Genomic DNA, 18,265 nt, shown 5'->3' with positions numbered 1-18,265 from the left:
TTGCAAACAACAGAGTAGTTGTAGAGCTAAAAGATAAAAGAACAAATTGGAAATAGTCCAGGCCATCTATGCACCTCTCATTACGTGGAGAATTCAAAGACAAATATATTATGGAATCAAATCAAATTATTCATATTATATTATGAAAAAAAAAATGCGGGTATTTCATTACAAGTCAAATTATTCAATTTTGAATTTGAAACCATTAATCATATTAATTATGTAATTAAATGATGATAAGATTGACATGATATAGTGCAATACTCTAGATTTCTCCATCCCAAAACTCCTCAATGGACTTGTAAGGACCTTCTTCTGATACCGCAAAATCAGCAGGATTTCCTCTTACTTGTGGAATATGCGCTATCTTGTGTAGCTCTTCTTCACTTAACTTCCAGTCAAAGATATCCAGGTTCTCTTTCATTCTTCCTTCATCAAAGCTCTTCACAACTAAACTTACTCCTTGCTCGTGAACCCACCTTAGAGAAACCTTCACATGCACCAAAATACCCCTCAAAACTCCAAAAAAAGAAAAAAAAAGAAAAAAAAAGAAAAAAAAAGAAAAACTAAACATATAATTGATTTTTATAATCCAAAATTATTAGTTAATTACCAATTAACTATTGTATTCTTCCATTAAATCATTAATGCTATTTGAAGATCAATCTTTTCCACTATTCTACTATAAATCGAAACAATTACCTGAGCAGCTGACTTCCCTTTACCGCTAGCAATCTCTTTGAGCACTTCAGAGTCCAAGACACGGTCAGTTCCCCATGGAGTTCCTTTGGCTCCCAATGGCGAGTAAGCTGTTATATTAATACCCTTTTTCTTACAGAATTCTCTCAGCTTCTTTTGCTGCCAAACCAGATTCATCTCCACCTTTAAAGAAAATATATTAATTCACTAACTGATGAAACAAAGTTAATTTGGTGAAAGAATTAATTGACTAACTTGATCAACAGCAGGAGGGATTTTAGCGGTGGCTAGTAATTTCTCAAGCTTCTTGACCGAAAAGTTTCCGACCCCTATTGATTTGGTAAGACCAAGCTTTTGACATTCCTCCATGGCCTTCCAAACAGATTCCAAATTTATTGGAAGAATCTCCTTTTTTTCAAATGGAAACCCCGTGTTGGGTGTCAATCTGAATGGGAAATGAACGAGATAAAGATCAAGATAATCCAAACCCAGATTCCCGCATTCAACAAAATATTAGACTAAGAGATCAAAATAGTAAGGAAAATTTTTAAATATCATTAATTGCTTGGCTACATTACTTGAGAGTGTTCTTAATTGCCGGGAGGACAAGATCACGGTGAGCATTGCTGGCCTAAAGCTTTGAAGTGATAAAAAGCTCATTGCGCGATTTGATGAGGCCAAGACGTAAAGCTTCAGCTATGGCTTCGCCAAGAGCTTGCTCGGTGCCGTAGAGTGCAGCTGTATCAAAATGTCTGTAGCCAAGTTGAATTGCATGGAGAGCAGCTTGTTTTGCGGTGTCACGAGTTGAGTTGAAAGGAAATTCAGCTGTTCCCAACCCAACAAGGGGAATTGTTTCACCATTTGAGGCTAACGACGCCAATGGAGCTGTCACCATTTTTCTCAAGAACCTTCACAAATGTGTAATGGAGTTGAAGAAGCCCTTATAAGTTATAATAGAGAGAGATTATATGCAATAAAATATTCATATAATAGTTAGAGAGTAACATGGGTACATGTGATTTCTTGTGTGAACAGATCATAATTTCTGATTTAAAGAATCATAAAGAATTGTTGACATCATTAAGGAAATCAAAACTGAAATCATACAGGCCATTGAAAAATAATGTAAAACAACCAACCAAGCAATCTTGAAGAATCAGATTTCTACCTAGATGTTTGAGAGTGAACAGGGTGTATTCCATGCATTAATGTGAGTCACGAAAATTAATTTAATGGCAACAATGTGCTAATAAATTAAAGAATAAACCAGTGTTTTAAAACTCAACCCGGGCCTTGACTTGGTCAAGGGCTTGGGTCTTGGATTGATCGATCCGACCAGTTTAACCGGTGGGTTGGATTTGTAACATCATCATGACTAGGGATGAGAAGTGAGCCGAGCAATTCACGAGCTACTGAGCTACTCGAGCTCGACTCGTGAAAAGCTCGAGCTCGACTCGATTGACTTCAAGTTGAGCTCGAGCTGGAGTGGCTCTTTTAAGAGATCGAGTCGAGTTTGATCAGAGTGAAGCTCAGCTCGATAGGCTCTTGAGTCTCATTGTGCTCAAAGGACCAAATTGTAAGTTTTGTAACTTTTTTTTTTATTTTCAAGTTTTTAAAATGACAAACAACCCCCTTCTCACAGTAAACTTGAAGATCGAGCGTGTTTGAGCTCGATTACTTAAGCTTGAGTATCCACCCATACTGGCGAGCTCGAGCTCGAGAGTATTCAAGCTTGAACGAGCTTGGCTTGAACTCGAGCTCGACACTGTTCATCACGAACCGAGCTCGAGTGTCCAGATACTCGGCTCGGCTCGTATACACCCCTAATTATGACGTAATAAAAAGAATTTGAATTCTAAAAATTAATAGGGCTTAAATATAATTTTAGAAAAATAAAAAATTAATTTAAACTTTGAAATAAATTGTTAATAAACAAGGCAATAGATAGATTAAACACAAATAAATAAATTAAATTGTAAAAAAAAATAGAGGGAGAGGTCAAACTTTTGGAACTTGAATGAAAAAAATGATATTAAAGTAATTTTAATAAATTGACTAAAATAGAATTTTAATTAAAATAAATAGAAATAAAATAATGTTCACATTATCTAATAAATAATAATAATATATTAATATAAATATAGAAAAACGTGAAGAAGAGAATCTCAAAATCTTATCCCTATACCTTATCCTTATCCCATCCTCTTTCTCCCAAAAAAATCGCAACCATCCATTTTTTCATTGCAAACACATCTCTCATAGCTCACATCCGATCACAAACTCTACTCTCCTCTATCCACGTTTCAATCATCAAACAAACATCACCAATCCACGATTCTAATTCATCATCATCATTGAAAATCTCAATCATAATCATAATCAAAATCCAATGGAGAACCCCATCAATCCTCCTCATACCCACAACAGCTATATTCAAGTTTACAGAATATGGTGTATTCAAGTTCTCGCTTCTCATAATCAACACAGCTTCAAAAGCAATAAAATACAAGTTTTCGAAATTGACAACACAATGAACACATGGTGAGAACTGAGATGAAGTGAATCAAGATGAAATGAACCACAAACCTCGATGGGCGGCGATTGTAGTGCGGCCGGCAGTGGACAATTTTGGCACACAAGGTGGCCAAAGTTTTGATTGTAGATGTTGACTGCAAAATTGAAAAAATGGAAAGGGTTTTACAATTTATCAGGAAGGAAATGCATTAACCTGGTTTTGACACAAAATCGATTGGACCGGTGGGTTGCTAAGTAGCCTCAGTCCAAGCATTGGTCGTTCCGGTAAATGCATCTCTTCGGTTATTATGGTGACTCGGCCCGGCTTAAAGGCTTGTTCTCAGTTGAATCGGTTAAACTATTTGGGCCGGGCCGAGTTTTAAAAAATTAGAGTAAACGACATGTGCCTACTTCCTACCCAAGGTTTGGTGAAATCTGAGGATGGTACACTGGTTTCATAAATTTCAAATCTTTACCCTTAAATGGATGTTGTTAGTGATGAATGGGTTGTGACATAGGGATAGAGGCTTTTTTACCAAATTACCCTTAGACCTTCTTCTTCTCCCTCTCCCCTCCTCTTCTTTATAGCCCATTCCAAACCACCCCATCCCAAACCACCACTACAATTGGCCCTTCTTCTTTCCCAACACAACAATCAAAATAAAAAATCAAACAAAAAAACAAAACAAAAAACTAAATTGAAAATAAAAGTAATCAAAAATTGATTCCACAATCCAATCAAACTCCAATTTCAACTGATTTCGCGAAAACCAAAGTTGAGTGTCAGTAGTGAACGACAGACAATTGTGGTAAGGAAGGTTGGGGGTTTTGAAGGGGAGATGCCTGTGAGTGCAACGGTGGTGTTGTTTTGGGTTGAGGCTGTCATAATCAATCAAAATTCGGTTAAAAACAGTCACACAGCGCATAAAAAAATTCAGTTGTGGCCGTAGCGGAAATGACCAAAAAAGGGTCGGCGTCGACAAGGATGAGGGAAAGCGGAAGATGAAGAGGTGGAGGCAGAGAGATTTGAGATTTGGGATTATTTAGGTTATTTTATCCTTTTAATTTCAAAATAGCGTAAAAACTATTTTAGCCTTCCACTCGTAAAATAAAGAAAACGGAGTTAGTTTATGGTGGGAATCTGGAATAGATGTAACCGGTATCCGCTTGGGATTTCACCAAATCTTGAGAGGGAATATGTTCGTTTACTCTAAATTAAATGTCATTGGATGCCAAAACAATTTAATTTGTAATTTCTCCAGTAATTGTAATAGTTGATATTGTTGGTTATATAGCTTAATATATTTCTGAGGTGCACTATTTCTAGTGAACGACTAAGTTTTGAAAGCTGGTTGATAATGAAATAAGCCTAATTTTATAGTATGATGAATTAATATGTTATAAAATACTAATTCAATGATCTTTTAACCAAGTCATATATATTACACGCTTAAATTTGATAGATTAATTCACTTAGTTATATTGAATAAAATTTTGCTTTTTATAATAAATTGATCCATTAATCATATGCCATATGCCCATATATATATATATATATGAACAAAAATTGAGATAGTTTTCTAGTGCAGGGAGGACAAAGTTTTCTTGTGCATTGATGAATGATGATCCAGAGCTTAATTTGAAGTGATCAAAAGCTAACTCATCTGGTGATTTGATGAGCCCAAGAAAAAAAGATTTGGGTCTTTGTATATAATGATAAAATTTGTATTAATACATAGTTTTGTGAATAAACATGCAGACCACCCAATAATTCTTATATATATTTATATATATATATAATTATATATATATATATATTCTGCAGTACTGTTGATTTTATTATTATAGCACCATAATAACTAATAATAATACATGATTCTATAAGCCTGGACAGTTCCGAATTGAGATTAAATTTCTCCATCCCAGAAATCCTCAATTGATTTGTAAGGACCTTCCTCTGATGCTGCAAACTCCGCAGGATTTCCTCTGCTCTGTGGGCTTTGTCCTGTCTTGTCCAGTTCATTTTGAGTTAATTTCCAATCAATGTCCCTAGATTCTCTTTCATTCTTTCTTTGTTAAAGCTCTTCACAAGTACACTTACTCGTTGCTCGTAAACCCATTGCAGACAAATCTTCACATGCACCAAATCAACCCCCTATTAAGTTATGAATAAGATATGTGTAGCTTGTGATGAATAAAATTTATGTAATATTTATACTAAAATAAGATCATCAACTCCGGAAACTAATTAATTACCTGAGCAAGTGTTTTCCCTTTAGCACTTGCAATCTCTTGGAGCCCTTGACAATCCATGACTCGGTCAGTTCCCCAAAGTGTTCCTTTGGCTCCTAATGGCGAATAAGCTGTTATATGGATGCCCTTTTCCTCACAGAATTTCCTCAGCTTCTTCTGTTGCCAAACTGGATTCAAATCCATCTTACAAATAATACACTCATGATTTATCGATATACGTAACATTAAAATATTAAATTTTCTTAAAAAATTGACTTACTTGATTGACAACAGGAGGGATTTTTGCAGTGGCAAGTAAGTCCTCAAGCTTCTTGCATGAAAAGTTGCTGACTCCTATGGATTTGGTTAGACCAATCTTTTGACATTCCTCCATGGCTCCCCAAACGGACTCAAAGTCCATTTTCATCATGTCCTCTTTCTTAAATGAAAGCCCTGTGGATTCTGATCCCTGTCTCAAGCTTAACGGATAATGAATAAGATAGAGATCAAGGTACTCCAATCCAAGATTCCTGTATCCAACAAAATATTAATTAAAAGCCTGTAAATAAAAGGCAAAAGTTTTAACATCGATCAATTGGCTATATTACTTGAGAGTGGTTTGTAGCGCGGGGACGGCAAGGTCACCGTGAGCATTTTTGAACCAAAACTTGGAATTGATGAAAAGCTCATCGCGAGATTTGATGAGGCCAAGGCGTAAGGCTTCGGTTATGGCTTCGCCAAGAGATTGCTCGGTCTGGTAGATTGCAGCAGTGTCAAAATGTCTGTAGCCGCTTGAATTGCCTGGAGAGCAAATTCGTTTACTGAGTGGAAAGGAAATGCAGCAGTGCCAAAGCCTACATGAGGAATAGTTTTGCCAGTTGAGGCTAAGGGTGCCACTGGAATATTGCTCACCATTTTCAATAATAGAAGAGGAGTATGATTTTAAAAGAGAACCAGCCGGCAGCTAAGCATTATGAAATCAAACTTATGCAATATACGGTCAAATACATATTTAAAAAACGAAAATGTGGGTAGTTGATGATTGAAATATTTTAATTTAGTAAGTTTGAAGAGGGCCAGAATCAGAAAACGAAATATTTTACTGAAAGAGGGGAAATGAATCAGTCAAAGATTTATTCTGAAAGTGATTTTAACATTTGTTTTTATATATAAATTAATTATGTATTATGAACCCATTCATAATTTCCGATCAATAAATTTATTTTTACGGCTTTAAAATATTTTTATCCTTAAGGTTTGGTGTAAGCAACATTTAACTTAGTAATTGTAAAGAGTAACACTACAAATCAATGGTGGAAATCGGACAGATTAAATGGTACGTAGGGTTGAAATACTATGTTCAGTTTTATCATTTATTTATTTTAATTGTGATATGGGCTTAATTTTCTGTAAATATCCAATTTTGCCCCTCAATTTAACGAATTGGGCTAACATACGTTAGATTTTGGGTGAAATTATCACTGTATTGTAACATTTTGATTTGTGATGTCACTTTTTTGAACCTGTAAGTGTTACTTACACTAAACTTTTAAGGGTGATTATGTCTTAAAGCCTTATTTTTTCTAAGAATAAAATAAAGATAATAGTGCTCCAGCCCTGAATGTTCCACATCTGTTAGAGGGAAATTGATGAATTCACAACTTAGAAGTATTTTTTATTTTTTCTTTTGATCTATAATTCAAAGTACATTTAATTAAAAATATAAATTTACCGAACAATTTATAGAATTTCCTTATTTTAAAAGTGGAATTTAGAAGCCACAACTTGAACTTAAATTTCTCCATCCCAGAAGTCCTCGTTGGATTTGTAAGGACCTTGCTCTGATACTGTAAACTTCCCAGGATTTCCTCGCCTCGGCAGAATTTGTTCTATCTTGTCCAATTCTTCTTTTGTTAGCTTCCAATCAAATATATATAAATTTTCTTTCATTCTTTCTTGGTTGAAGCCCTTCACAAGTACACTGATTTGCTCGTAAACCCATCGGAGATAAACCTTCGCATGCACCAAATTAAAATAACCCCCAGTTAATTAGTAAGCTACTAGACATGTTCGCCGCTATTAAAAAAATATACATATTTACATAATCTATGTGAAGAACTCATGAACAAGTTGTCAATTTTTAATTGGCAGAGACTTAGAGATTTAGGGTCAAGATTCACCGGAGTAATTTACAGCAATTCAGGAACAAGATGTTGATTGCACTATGGAATATCATTTACTAGTTGTTTCCATAAAAAGAAAATCACAATCTTAACTACTACACACTCAAATCCCTTCCTTTATCACTATAATCTAAACGTCTGTTTCACCGAAAAACTGCATTTGAAATATGCTTTCGCTTTGTCTTTTTTACACTTATAGTAAAGTAGTTCTTTCAAGTGATGAAAATGAAATTAAACAGGTTTTGTACTTGGAAATGAAATTTATTATTCTAATTTTTTTAGTGATACTCATTTCAAAGAGGGTATTACTAGGAATTGTAGTGAACTCATTCAGTGACCCAATGATTTTTTCTAACTTTCTAAATACGATATCGAACTTAACGTAAGATCGATTTTATTTAAGTCTATCAAACATCTTTGTAAGCTTTATTATTAATTTAATTCATTAAAAAAATAGAGTCTGGAATTACTGCATACATAAATGGCAAAGAGATTGAAATTTATTATTTTAGTTTGATTTATCTTTATTGGCATAGTTTTCACTCATGGAATACAAGTTTTTATTAAACGATGACTGTAGATAATCGTTTTGTGGAAACAGTTTTACATAATTAATGACACAATAACACAAACCAAATGGTTATGAACCGTTTGATCTTATTATTCTAGTACAATCACAAACATTAATACCTTAATGAACTTTATATTTCTCCATCCCAGAACTCCTCGATGGATTTGTAAGGACCTTGCTCTGTTACTGTAAACTCAGCAGGATTTCCTCGGCTCTGCGGGATTTTTGAAATCTTGTCCAGTTCTTCTTGACTTAATTTCCAATCAAATATATCTAGATTCTCCTTCATTCTTTCTTGGTTGAAGCTCTTAACAAGGACACTTACTCTTTGCTCGTAAACCCACCGGAGACAGATCTTCACATGCACCAAAATAACCCTCAGTTAATAAGTTATATATGTAAACAACTCATGAACAAGTTGTCATTCTTTAATTAACTGACAAAGACTTAGAGATTTGGAGGTGTTCAATATTCTCTGCACTATTTTACGAGGAACAAGTTGCCAATTTTTTAAATTTACAAAGACTTGGGATTTGGAGTCAATAGACTCCCCATGCTTTTTGTTACAACTTAGTGCACTGCTCTTTATATAATGCTTTCATGTGCATGCATGGAGTCTTGTGCACAGCTAAAATGACCTAAGTGACTCACCATCAAAGTTCAAACAAGTTATAAATTAAATAACCTATCTTTTTTTCTGTGCTTTGAAAATTTAGAAGTAAATTTAATAGCCATAACAAGGAGATAATGATCCTACCATGATATTTCATGAACTTATAGAACAAGTCCTCTCTTCCCTGACCAGGAAGTGATGTATAAACTCCATCTATATATATATATAAGGTTTAGTATACAACGAGATCATCACAATCATCCACATAATTACCTAAAAATCCAAGTTATAGATCCGAAAAACTATTTATGTACCTGAGCGACTGACTTCCCCTTGGCTCTTGCAATCTCTTGGAGCACTTCAGAATCCATGACTCGGTTAGTTCCCCAAAGTGCTCCCTTGGCTCCTAATGGCGAGTAAGCTGTTATGTGGATGCCCTTTTCCTCACAGAACTTCCTCAGCTTCTTTTGTTGCCAAACTGGGTTCAGCTCCACCTTATAAGGAAACGAAACATAAGATATACTCAATACTTATCGATATAAAAAACACATAAATATTTAATTTTGTTAAGAATTGACAAACTTGATTGACAGCAGGAGGGATCTTCGCAATGGCAAGTAGCTCCTCAAGCTTCTTGCATGAAAAGTTACTGACTCCGATGGATCTGGTAAGACCAAGCTTTTGACATTCCTCCATGGCCCTCCAAACAGACTCAAAGTCCATCTTGACAATATCCTCTTTCTTCAATAAAAGGCTTAAATCTGACCCCGGTCTCAAGCTTAACGGATAATGAATGAGATAGAGATCAAGGCACTCCAAGCCCAAATTCCTGTATTCAACAAAATATTGATTAGAAGTCTTTACTCCATAGTCTTTACATAAAAGGAAAAAATTTTAACATCGATCGTTTGGCTACATTACTTGAGAGTGGTTTGTAGCGCGGGGACGACAAGGTGACCGTGAGCATTGTTGAGCCAAAGCTTGGAAGTGATGAAAAGCTCATCGCGTGATTTGATGAGCCCATGGCGTAAAGCTTCGGCTATTGCTTCGCCAAGAGGTTGCTCGCAGAGGTAAAGTGCAGCGGTATCAAAATGTCTGTAGCCGAGTTTAATTGCATGGAGAGTCGATTCTTTTACGGAGTCGGTTGAGTTGAATGGATATTCGGCTGTGCCGAAGCCTACAAGAGGAATGGTTTTGCCATTGGAGGGCAAGGTTGCCACTGGAACGTTCACCATTTTCTCAAGATATTTCCCTGTATGATTATTAGAACTATTGCAATTTTGTGGTGTGGTTCTATCTCTCTGGTCTTAAGCTTTTATAAGACAACGGAAGGGTTGGCTAAAGGACAATTCTACCCTTTACTTTTCCACTAATTAATTTTTAATGAATAATATGTATATCAAATCTGAGATTCCATCTTTTAATTCTTTTAATATGGTGTAAATTACGCATAAGCATTAACTCAATACAATTATTAATCACAGTTAAAAGATTCATGTAAGACTAATCACGTGAACAAATTAAGTTAAATAGTTAACAACTTCACTGATAAAAGATACCACAAAGATACTACGTCACCCGTATCATCAATTAATAAATTATTGTCACATAGAATTTTAAATTGATAACTACTAATCACTTTAATGATAAATATTCAGTGGAGAGAAAATATTCATAGGTGGTGTCAATGCATTGGTAGGTGGTATGGGTGACATGATACCCCGTGACATTCTAGATTTTTTGATAAAAGATAATAAGATATATTGATTCCGAATTTCAGGGGAAGGAGAGAGTTTATTTTTATTTTTATTTTTATTATAAACAACTCTAAATTATAATGACAACTATGAGTATACATACCATTGAATGATATTACATAATTCAAGGTGCAAAACTTGAAATATAAATTTGTGATACAAAATATTGTTTAGAACGTCTTGAAACAATGTGTCAGGATATAATATTATTTAAGGATTTCAAGTGAATATGTTGTTAAATAATCTTTTAAGTTAATAAAATATTGATCTAACTTATAGAATTCAATATTCATGTGAGTTAACAACTTTTTTCCATCCAAAAAATGGCTTAATGATATTTTTCCACCCACATACTTTTAAAATACTATTTTATTACCCAAATTTATATTCCAACGTCAAACAGAGAACAAATCAATTCAGGCTGTTTGGGCTTTTGAAGAGGGGAGGCCGACGAGTCTTTTGGTGGTGAAAGGTTGAATTTGGCAATTGAGATTGATTGAAATTTGACTTGGGATGGGAGGCTACAAAAACCCTAATCGCTTGATTGCTGGAGATTGGCGGGGTCGGCGGTAGCAAGGTTTGAAGGGTTTTAGTGAGTGATGATCGGGAAAGAGAATGATGGTAGTGTGAGGTCGCAACAATGCCGAAATCAGAAACAAAATATAAATTTAGGTAGTAAGGTGATATTTTAAAAGTCTATGGGTAGGAAAGTGTCATTAAGCCATTATTTGGGTGAAAAAAATTCGTTTACTCTATTCATGTGCAAGGAATACTTTTAGAGATACCCCACGTGGGCTATTTATTATTTAAAGAGTTTAGGTGAATATATTATTAAATGATCTTTGTATTAGTTGTTCCTGATTCTAAGTTTTGATTTATTAATTAATCATATCTCATTATTTATGTGGAAGGAATACTTTTCGTGACAAGGTCATGAGTTGGCATACAAAATCAAGATTATGATTTTTCCTTTACTACCGACACAATCAAATCCCTTTCCTTATATCTATACAGTATAAACTTCATAAACCTTAAGGCAGGTAATTGTAATTAAACTTTTTTTATTTAATTTTAATACAAAATATTAACGGTGTGTTCTTTTAAGAATTTTGTGTATCGATTTTTTGTTTTTTTGAAAATATTAAAAACGATTCAGAAATTTGAAAAATTAAAAGTACGAAATCTATCATATACACAACTGATAAAAACTCTTTCAAATTACCACTTATTTTATTTGTCTCAAATAGTTTATCTCAAATTAGTCATTTTTTTTTTTATTCTCGTTTGCCATTTATTGATAAGAATATTAATTTAACCAGAAGTTTTTGATTGATAAGGGATGACTGATGAGAGAGAATATAATGAGGAAAAAATTAAATATTTTTATTGGAAGTTTTACCTCTCATTGTTCTTAAATTCTCTGTGTTGTGACAACGACTACAGAAAATTCATATACCAACTCTTACCACACATTTTACGAGTGAGAAAAAAATAAAAAACAGGAAACTAATTCATAAACGAGCAAGCCCATATAAACTGAGTGATTCTCGTTATCTTTTCTTGCAAGTACTTAGGTTATCAGTCTTGAAAATACGTGAAATAATGAAGCATATATAATTCAGAGAAGGGTGATTTAGAGTTTCAACTCCAGTAAAATTCAAAATATGAAGACTTTCTGAACCGAAGCTCCCTGCAAGGTAAGATTTTAGCTATGGGCAGAAATCAACCTGGATTTGGAATCTAGCTTTGATGCAAAAAATAAACAGAAGAATCTGCAACTTGCCTGATTTCGGTAAACCCCATGGGGATAATGGGGTTATGAAAAAGTTGGATAGGGTGATGGGCAATTCTCTTTTTATGGCTACTAATCCGAGAGCTAACACGTTCTTCTTCCCTCAAGGGATAAGTGATCATAGCCCTGCTGTGACTGTTTTTCCCGAACTCATGGCGAGTAAGACTCGACCTTTCAAAATTTTCAACTATTTGGTGTACAAGGAGGATTTTAGACCATTGGTTCAGCAGGTTTGGGATACTCATATACCTGGATTTCCTTTATTCTCAGTAGTGCAGAAACTGAAAGCCCTCAAACCTTACTTTAGAGCCCTTAATAGGAAGCAAGGTGATCTCACTCAGAAGGTGGCAGTGCTTAGGAAAGAGGTTGAAAATATTCAGTGTGCCCTTGATGTTGACCCTCATAATAGAGAATTAAGGGAACAAGAAGCAGTCTTTTTAGGGCGTTTAGAGAAGCATTGTTGGATGAGGAAAGACTTCTGAAACAAAAGTCCAAGATTCATTGGTTAAGTGTTAGGGACCAAAATACTGCCTTCTTTCATAAATCTCTGAAATCTTATACGAATATCAAGCGAATGGACAAAATATCTCTTGATTCGTATGAAGTTGTGGAAGGTCAGGATATGGCTAAAGCTTTTGTGGATTATTACCAAAATCTCCTTGGTATAGCTCCCTTGGTCTCAAGTATGGAAGGCCTTGATAATTTGTTCCAATCCAAAGTATCTGAGTCGCATTGCATGAACATAATCCGTGAGGTTAGTAAACAAGAAATTAAAAGTGTTATTTTTTTTATGGGTTGTGACAAAACTTCGAGTCCGAATGGGTTCTCCTCAAAATTCTTCAAAGTAGCTTGGAGTATTATAAGGGATGAAGTGTCGGGGGCAATTATTGAATTCTTCAACAATGGTAAACTTTTGAGGGAGGTGAACTTTACGGTGATAGGGCTAGTTCCTGAGTTAGATATCCCGCAAAAAGTGGGTGATTTCCGACCAATATCCTGCTGTAATGTACTTTACAAAGCCATTTCCAAAATTATAGCTAACCGAGTGAAAGGATGCTTAGGAGACCTTGTGGGAGTGAATCAATCAGCTTTTATTCTGGGCAGGCGTATAAGTGACAATATTATGTTAGCTCAAGAGCTATTTAGGAACTACCACTGTAGTACTTAAGCTACTAGATGTGCTTTTAAAGTGGCTATAGAAAAAGCTTATAATAGTGTTGATTGGGGCTTCTTGATCCAAACCCTGAAATACTTTGGCTTCCTGGAAAAAATGATAGGATGGATTAAACAATGTGTTACCACTCCTTCCTTTTCGGTGGCTATAAACAGGGAACATCATGGGTTCTTTCAAGGAAAAAGAGGATTAAGGCAAGGGGATTCCCTTTCCCCTTACTTATTTATGTTGGTAATGCAGGTTTTATCTCTCATTATTGGTCATAAAATATGGGAAAGAGAGGGATTCAAATACCACTATTGTTGTGATAAACTTGGGATAAGTCATCTTTGCTTTGCGGATGACTTATTCCTTTTTTTCCATGGGGAGACGCCCTTAGAGAGTCTTCTAAATTATCTGGCCTGGTTCCAAACATTGCCAAAAGCTACTCATTTTTCTATAATGTGAAAGATAAGCACCAGGTAGCTATCAACAATATTATGGGCTTTGCTGAAAGAAAGCTCCCTATCAGATATCTTGGTGTCCCCCAAGTTACCACCAAATTATTTCATAGAGATTGTTTGCCCTTAATTGATAAGATGGAGCAATGATTGAAGTCCTAGAAAAATCGAAGTTTATCTTATGCTGGTAGGTTGCGGTTAATTATCTCGGTGCTCTCTTCTATCCATATTTATTGGGCATCTGTCTTCATTCTTCCTAGCTCAGTTATCCAGACAATAGAAAAACTTTTGCGATCGTTTCTTTGGTCTGGCAACAACATGAGCAAAGGGAAGGTAAGGGTTGCATGGAAAGATGTCTGTATTCCTAAAAATGAGGGTGGTCTGGGAATTAGGTCTCTCAGAAGTAAGAACATTGCTCTGATGATATACCATCTTTGGAGTATATTGTCAGAAAGGGACTCCTTATGGGTCAAACAGATCCATACTTACAGGCTAAAGGGGAGTTTTTTGGAATATCAGTGTTGAATGGGATGCGAATTGGTGTTGGTGTAAATTATTGAAAACGAGGGAACAAGTCAGAAATCATATTAGGACTACTCTTGGTAATGGACAGGATACTTATTTGTGGTTTGATAATTGGCACCCGTAGGGACCGCTTGACGAGATTATTCCTTCATGTATCTCCTACCTTTCAGGCTTGGGGCATAATGCCCAAGTGAGTGACATCATTAGAAATGAGCTATGGGAGTGGCATGAAATTCTTGGGGTAGAATATCCAGTGGTAACGAATCACACACCTCCCATCCCCACAGCTAGCACAAGGGACAGCCTATATTGGTAGGATAAAAATGGTAAAAGGGTCCAATTCTCCACTAGACAGGTTTGGAAAGACCTTTACATGGAAAATAGGTCTGCCCCTTGTTGTTCTTTAATTTGGAATGGCACTTGTATACCTCGCCACTCTTTATTGCTTGGCTTGCCATTAATCAAAAACCTTTAACATAGGATAGAATGCAAAGATGGATGTATTCAGAAGAACTTTGTTGTAGACTCTGCAATTGTAACGCCCCACTTGAGGTACGTAGTTATTGTTTCCTCTTTCGCCCTCATTTGAGTTGTTTTTGGTAATATTGTTTGATTGAATGTTATGTTGAATGGTTGCCCTGAAATTGGTTGAAAATAGAAGAAGTTTTGTGTACCAAGATTCGCCGGGGCGAAGAATAATCTTCGCCGCGGCGAAGATGTGTTGAAACCTCGGGGAAACTCTCTGGACAGTTTCGCCGCGGCGACAGAAGTTTCTTCGCCGCGGCGACAGGCTGATTAAAATGTTGGTTAAGTTTTAGATATTTTCTTCCCTAAGGGCATTTTGACCATTCTACCCCTAATTAGCAGGAAAAGTGGGGAGTTAATTGTAAGGATTTTTCATGGAGAATATGTTGATATGGGGGTGAGGTTGTAATGAATCAAAGGATATAGATGGAATTCCCAAAGAAGAGTAAGGGCAAAATGGGAACGCTTTGGTATAAATTTCATTAAAAGGAATTAAGAGTTAACAAACCCTCATTCTTCTTCTCCAAAAACGCAACTTTTCATTCCTCTTCCTCTCAACTTCTCTTTTCTTTTGATCAAGGAATTCCAAGGGGTTTTTGAAGTGATTTGGGGTAGAAAAATAACCTAAGGCTTCCTAAGGTAAGGATTCCTACTTAAGTTGTGTGATTTGTGAGTTTTGAGTTATTTTGGAATTTGAGGGTTTTTGTTATTTTGGTTAAGAGTAGAGGAAAAGTCAAGCAAACCAAGTGAAAGGAAGATTTGGTGAAGTCTCTCTATAACAAGGTAAGTAAAACCCAACCCAAGTTGAGATTTATGAATTTTCTTGATTAGGGTTTTGATAGAAATGATGTGTGTATGTGATGTACATGTGATATGCCATGAATGAAGGCTTAAATAGAGAATTTGATGCCTTGTGATTCTTAATTCTTGCAATATGAGAAATGAGTTTTGGGTTGGAAAGGTAGTTTGAGATGGAATTGAAGGGGTGTTGCGGAACCCTATTTGGAAGGCTTGCTTTGACAGGTTTTATGACTTTGTGAAGGGTTTTTTCCCCATTTTGGATGTTTAGAAAAAGTTTTAGAATCATTGCATAATAGAGTTTTATAGTGCACATGAGTTGTTTGATGAAATGCCTAATAGAGGTTTGAGTGTGAGTAGTGAACCTTAATTCTTGCAATATTGCATGTTGGCATTTCATATGCATTGGTAGAGATGAACCCATAGGCATAATTGTCCATTGAAAAGTGACCTAAGAAATTGTAAGAAAATTGTGTATGCAATACCCTATAAGTAGAGACTTGTGGGTACAACTACTCTAAGGGTAGAGAGAATTGAAAAATGCTACAATAGAGTGAATTAGAAAGTGTATAGTTGGGATGAGGCTTTGTGATCATCACCCGACTGTTATGGGAATCGGATTGATGCTTTGTGATCTCACCCGAATAGCCCTTAGAGATGGGTCGATGCTTTGTGATCGTCACCCATGAGTAATAGAAATGGGGTAGATGCTTTGTGATCACTATCCATTAGTTATTAGATAATGGGTGGATGCTTTGTGTCATCATCCAACAGTTAGTAGAAGCGGGTTGATGCTTTGTGATCATCACCCGACAGTGACTAGAGACGGGTTAATGCTTGGTGATCGTACCCAAAGGTCATGAGAAACGGGTAGGTGCTAAGTGGTCTCCACCCGATAGTTAGGAAAACCGAGTAGGAGCTTTGTGATCCCCACTCGGTAGTCACTAAGAACGGTTGGTACTATGTGAATTCCACCCGATAGTCATGGAGAGTGAGATGGCGCTGTGTGAACGCCATCCGCCGTACCTCCGGTAGATGAGGCCATGGTATTTAGTAGAAATAGAACAGAAACAGAATTAGAAAAAGGAAAGAATTAAGAGTTCATACGGGACCGACAGTTAGAGAGTTTTACTTACTGAGCATTATTTGTGCTCACCCCGTTATTTTCCTTTGTGGATGCAGGTTCTAGGTATTGATGCGGTCGGAGGGGCGTCGGCAAGCGAGGAGCAATAGCTACACTGTTTCCCCTGTTTTGTCTTTTAAAATGTATTTTGTAAACAGTAATCTTTTGTGTATAAAAGACATACGAATTGTAATGAAAAAGAAAACTTTGAGCCCAATTTTCTATTGTTATTATGCATGCATTGTACTAGTTTTTCAGCAGTTGTTACAGCAATGGCCCCATGGATTCACATGAACACCTTTTTTTTTAATGTCCTTACTCTCAAAGAGTGTGGAAGGCTATTCAAATTAAGGGGCACTTTTGAACACCACCAGGCAGATGGATTGACATTGTGAACTGGTGTACGGCTAAATTTAGAGGTAAAATCAAATGGTTGTTTGTAAATTGTTATTTAGTGCTATAATGTATTTCTTATGGTAGGAGTGGAACTTTTGATTATTCAAAAACACACGGAGAAGTACAGATATGCTGGAAATGTTGTTGTTTGGGGAGGTCAAACTTAGGCTTCATTCTTTGAAGTTCAAAGATAACATAAGAGTTCGGAATAAAAACTGACACATCCTAGCTTGTTTTACCATCCTTTTTTATGAGGCCTTTTTATGGGAGTATGAGGAGTCTGGGTATTTATTGGTGCTGCCCTTCTTGGCTAAGGAATCTGGGACTATGGTTTATGATTTGGATGAAAGGAAGATCTTTATTTATGCTTGACAAGATGCCTTATTCATTTTTTATATACGCCCCTTGTATCTCTTACTCCTTTTGGTTGATGTTAATGCTGCCACACTTCATGGCCTTTGGATCTATCTTTTTTTGGGCATGCTGTCACCCATGTTCAAGGTTTATTATGCTTTTTGTTGGTATCAGGAATTGTTTGTGGGCTAATAAGTGGCTCTCAACTAGCTATCATAGTGGTTTCCAGAGGGAGACCAAATATTACTTAGTATGGCCTTGGGACAGTTGGCTGATTGTTTGGTTTGTGGTTGGTATTGAGGTTGCTGCTATTATATGGGTTTGGACCTTTTTGTGGATGTGGCTTTCAAAGAGAGACTTTCTGTTTGTTGCCATTATCTTCCCTGTGACAGGTGTGCATGTTGTTGCTGATATGTGGACTGTTTACAAGGTTTGGGGCTACACTTTGACATGGAAGGAGTATGTTTTGTTAGCTGTATTAATATATAAATTTGTACAGGCTGTTCTTTGTCTTTTTGATACAAGGCCTACCTTCCTTTTTGTTCTGCTGGTATGTTGTTTTAGGCCTC

General features: G+C 35.9%; 1 protein-coding gene and 2 pseudogenes across 1 annotated transcript; all 3 read right to left on the bottom strand.

Annotated features, from left to right (window-relative positions):
* Positions 1–163: 163 nt before the first annotated feature.
* On the bottom strand, positions 164–1,891 carry LOC116105891 (annotated as a pseudogene).
* A 3,229-nt stretch (positions 1,892–5,120) lies between these two features.
* LOC116105886 lies at positions 5,121–6,360 on the bottom strand (annotated as a pseudogene).
* A 1,969-nt stretch (positions 6,361–8,329) lies between these two features.
* Positions 8,330–10,047, bottom strand: LOC116105885 (non-functional NADPH-dependent codeinone reductase 2-like). The gene is made up of 4 exons (XM_031392276.1): positions 9,734–10,047; positions 9,395–9,641; positions 9,127–9,306; positions 8,330–8,554 (listed from the first exon to the last, which is right to left on the bottom strand). Exons 1-4 carry the CDS (start codon positions 10,045–10,047, stop codon positions 8,330–8,332), a joined length of 966 nt encoding a protein of 321 aa, XP_031248136.1.
* Positions 10,048–18,265: the final 8,218 nt, after the last annotated feature.

The sequence above is a fragment of the Pistacia vera genome, unplaced genomic scaffold, assembly GCF_008641045.1.
Source record: "Pistacia vera cultivar Batoury unplaced genomic scaffold, PisVer_v2 Contig507, whole genome shotgun sequence".
NCBI lineage: Eukaryota > Viridiplantae > Streptophyta > Magnoliopsida > Sapindales > Anacardiaceae > Pistacia > Pistacia vera.
This window is presented reverse-complemented; position numbering and strand designations above follow the sequence as displayed.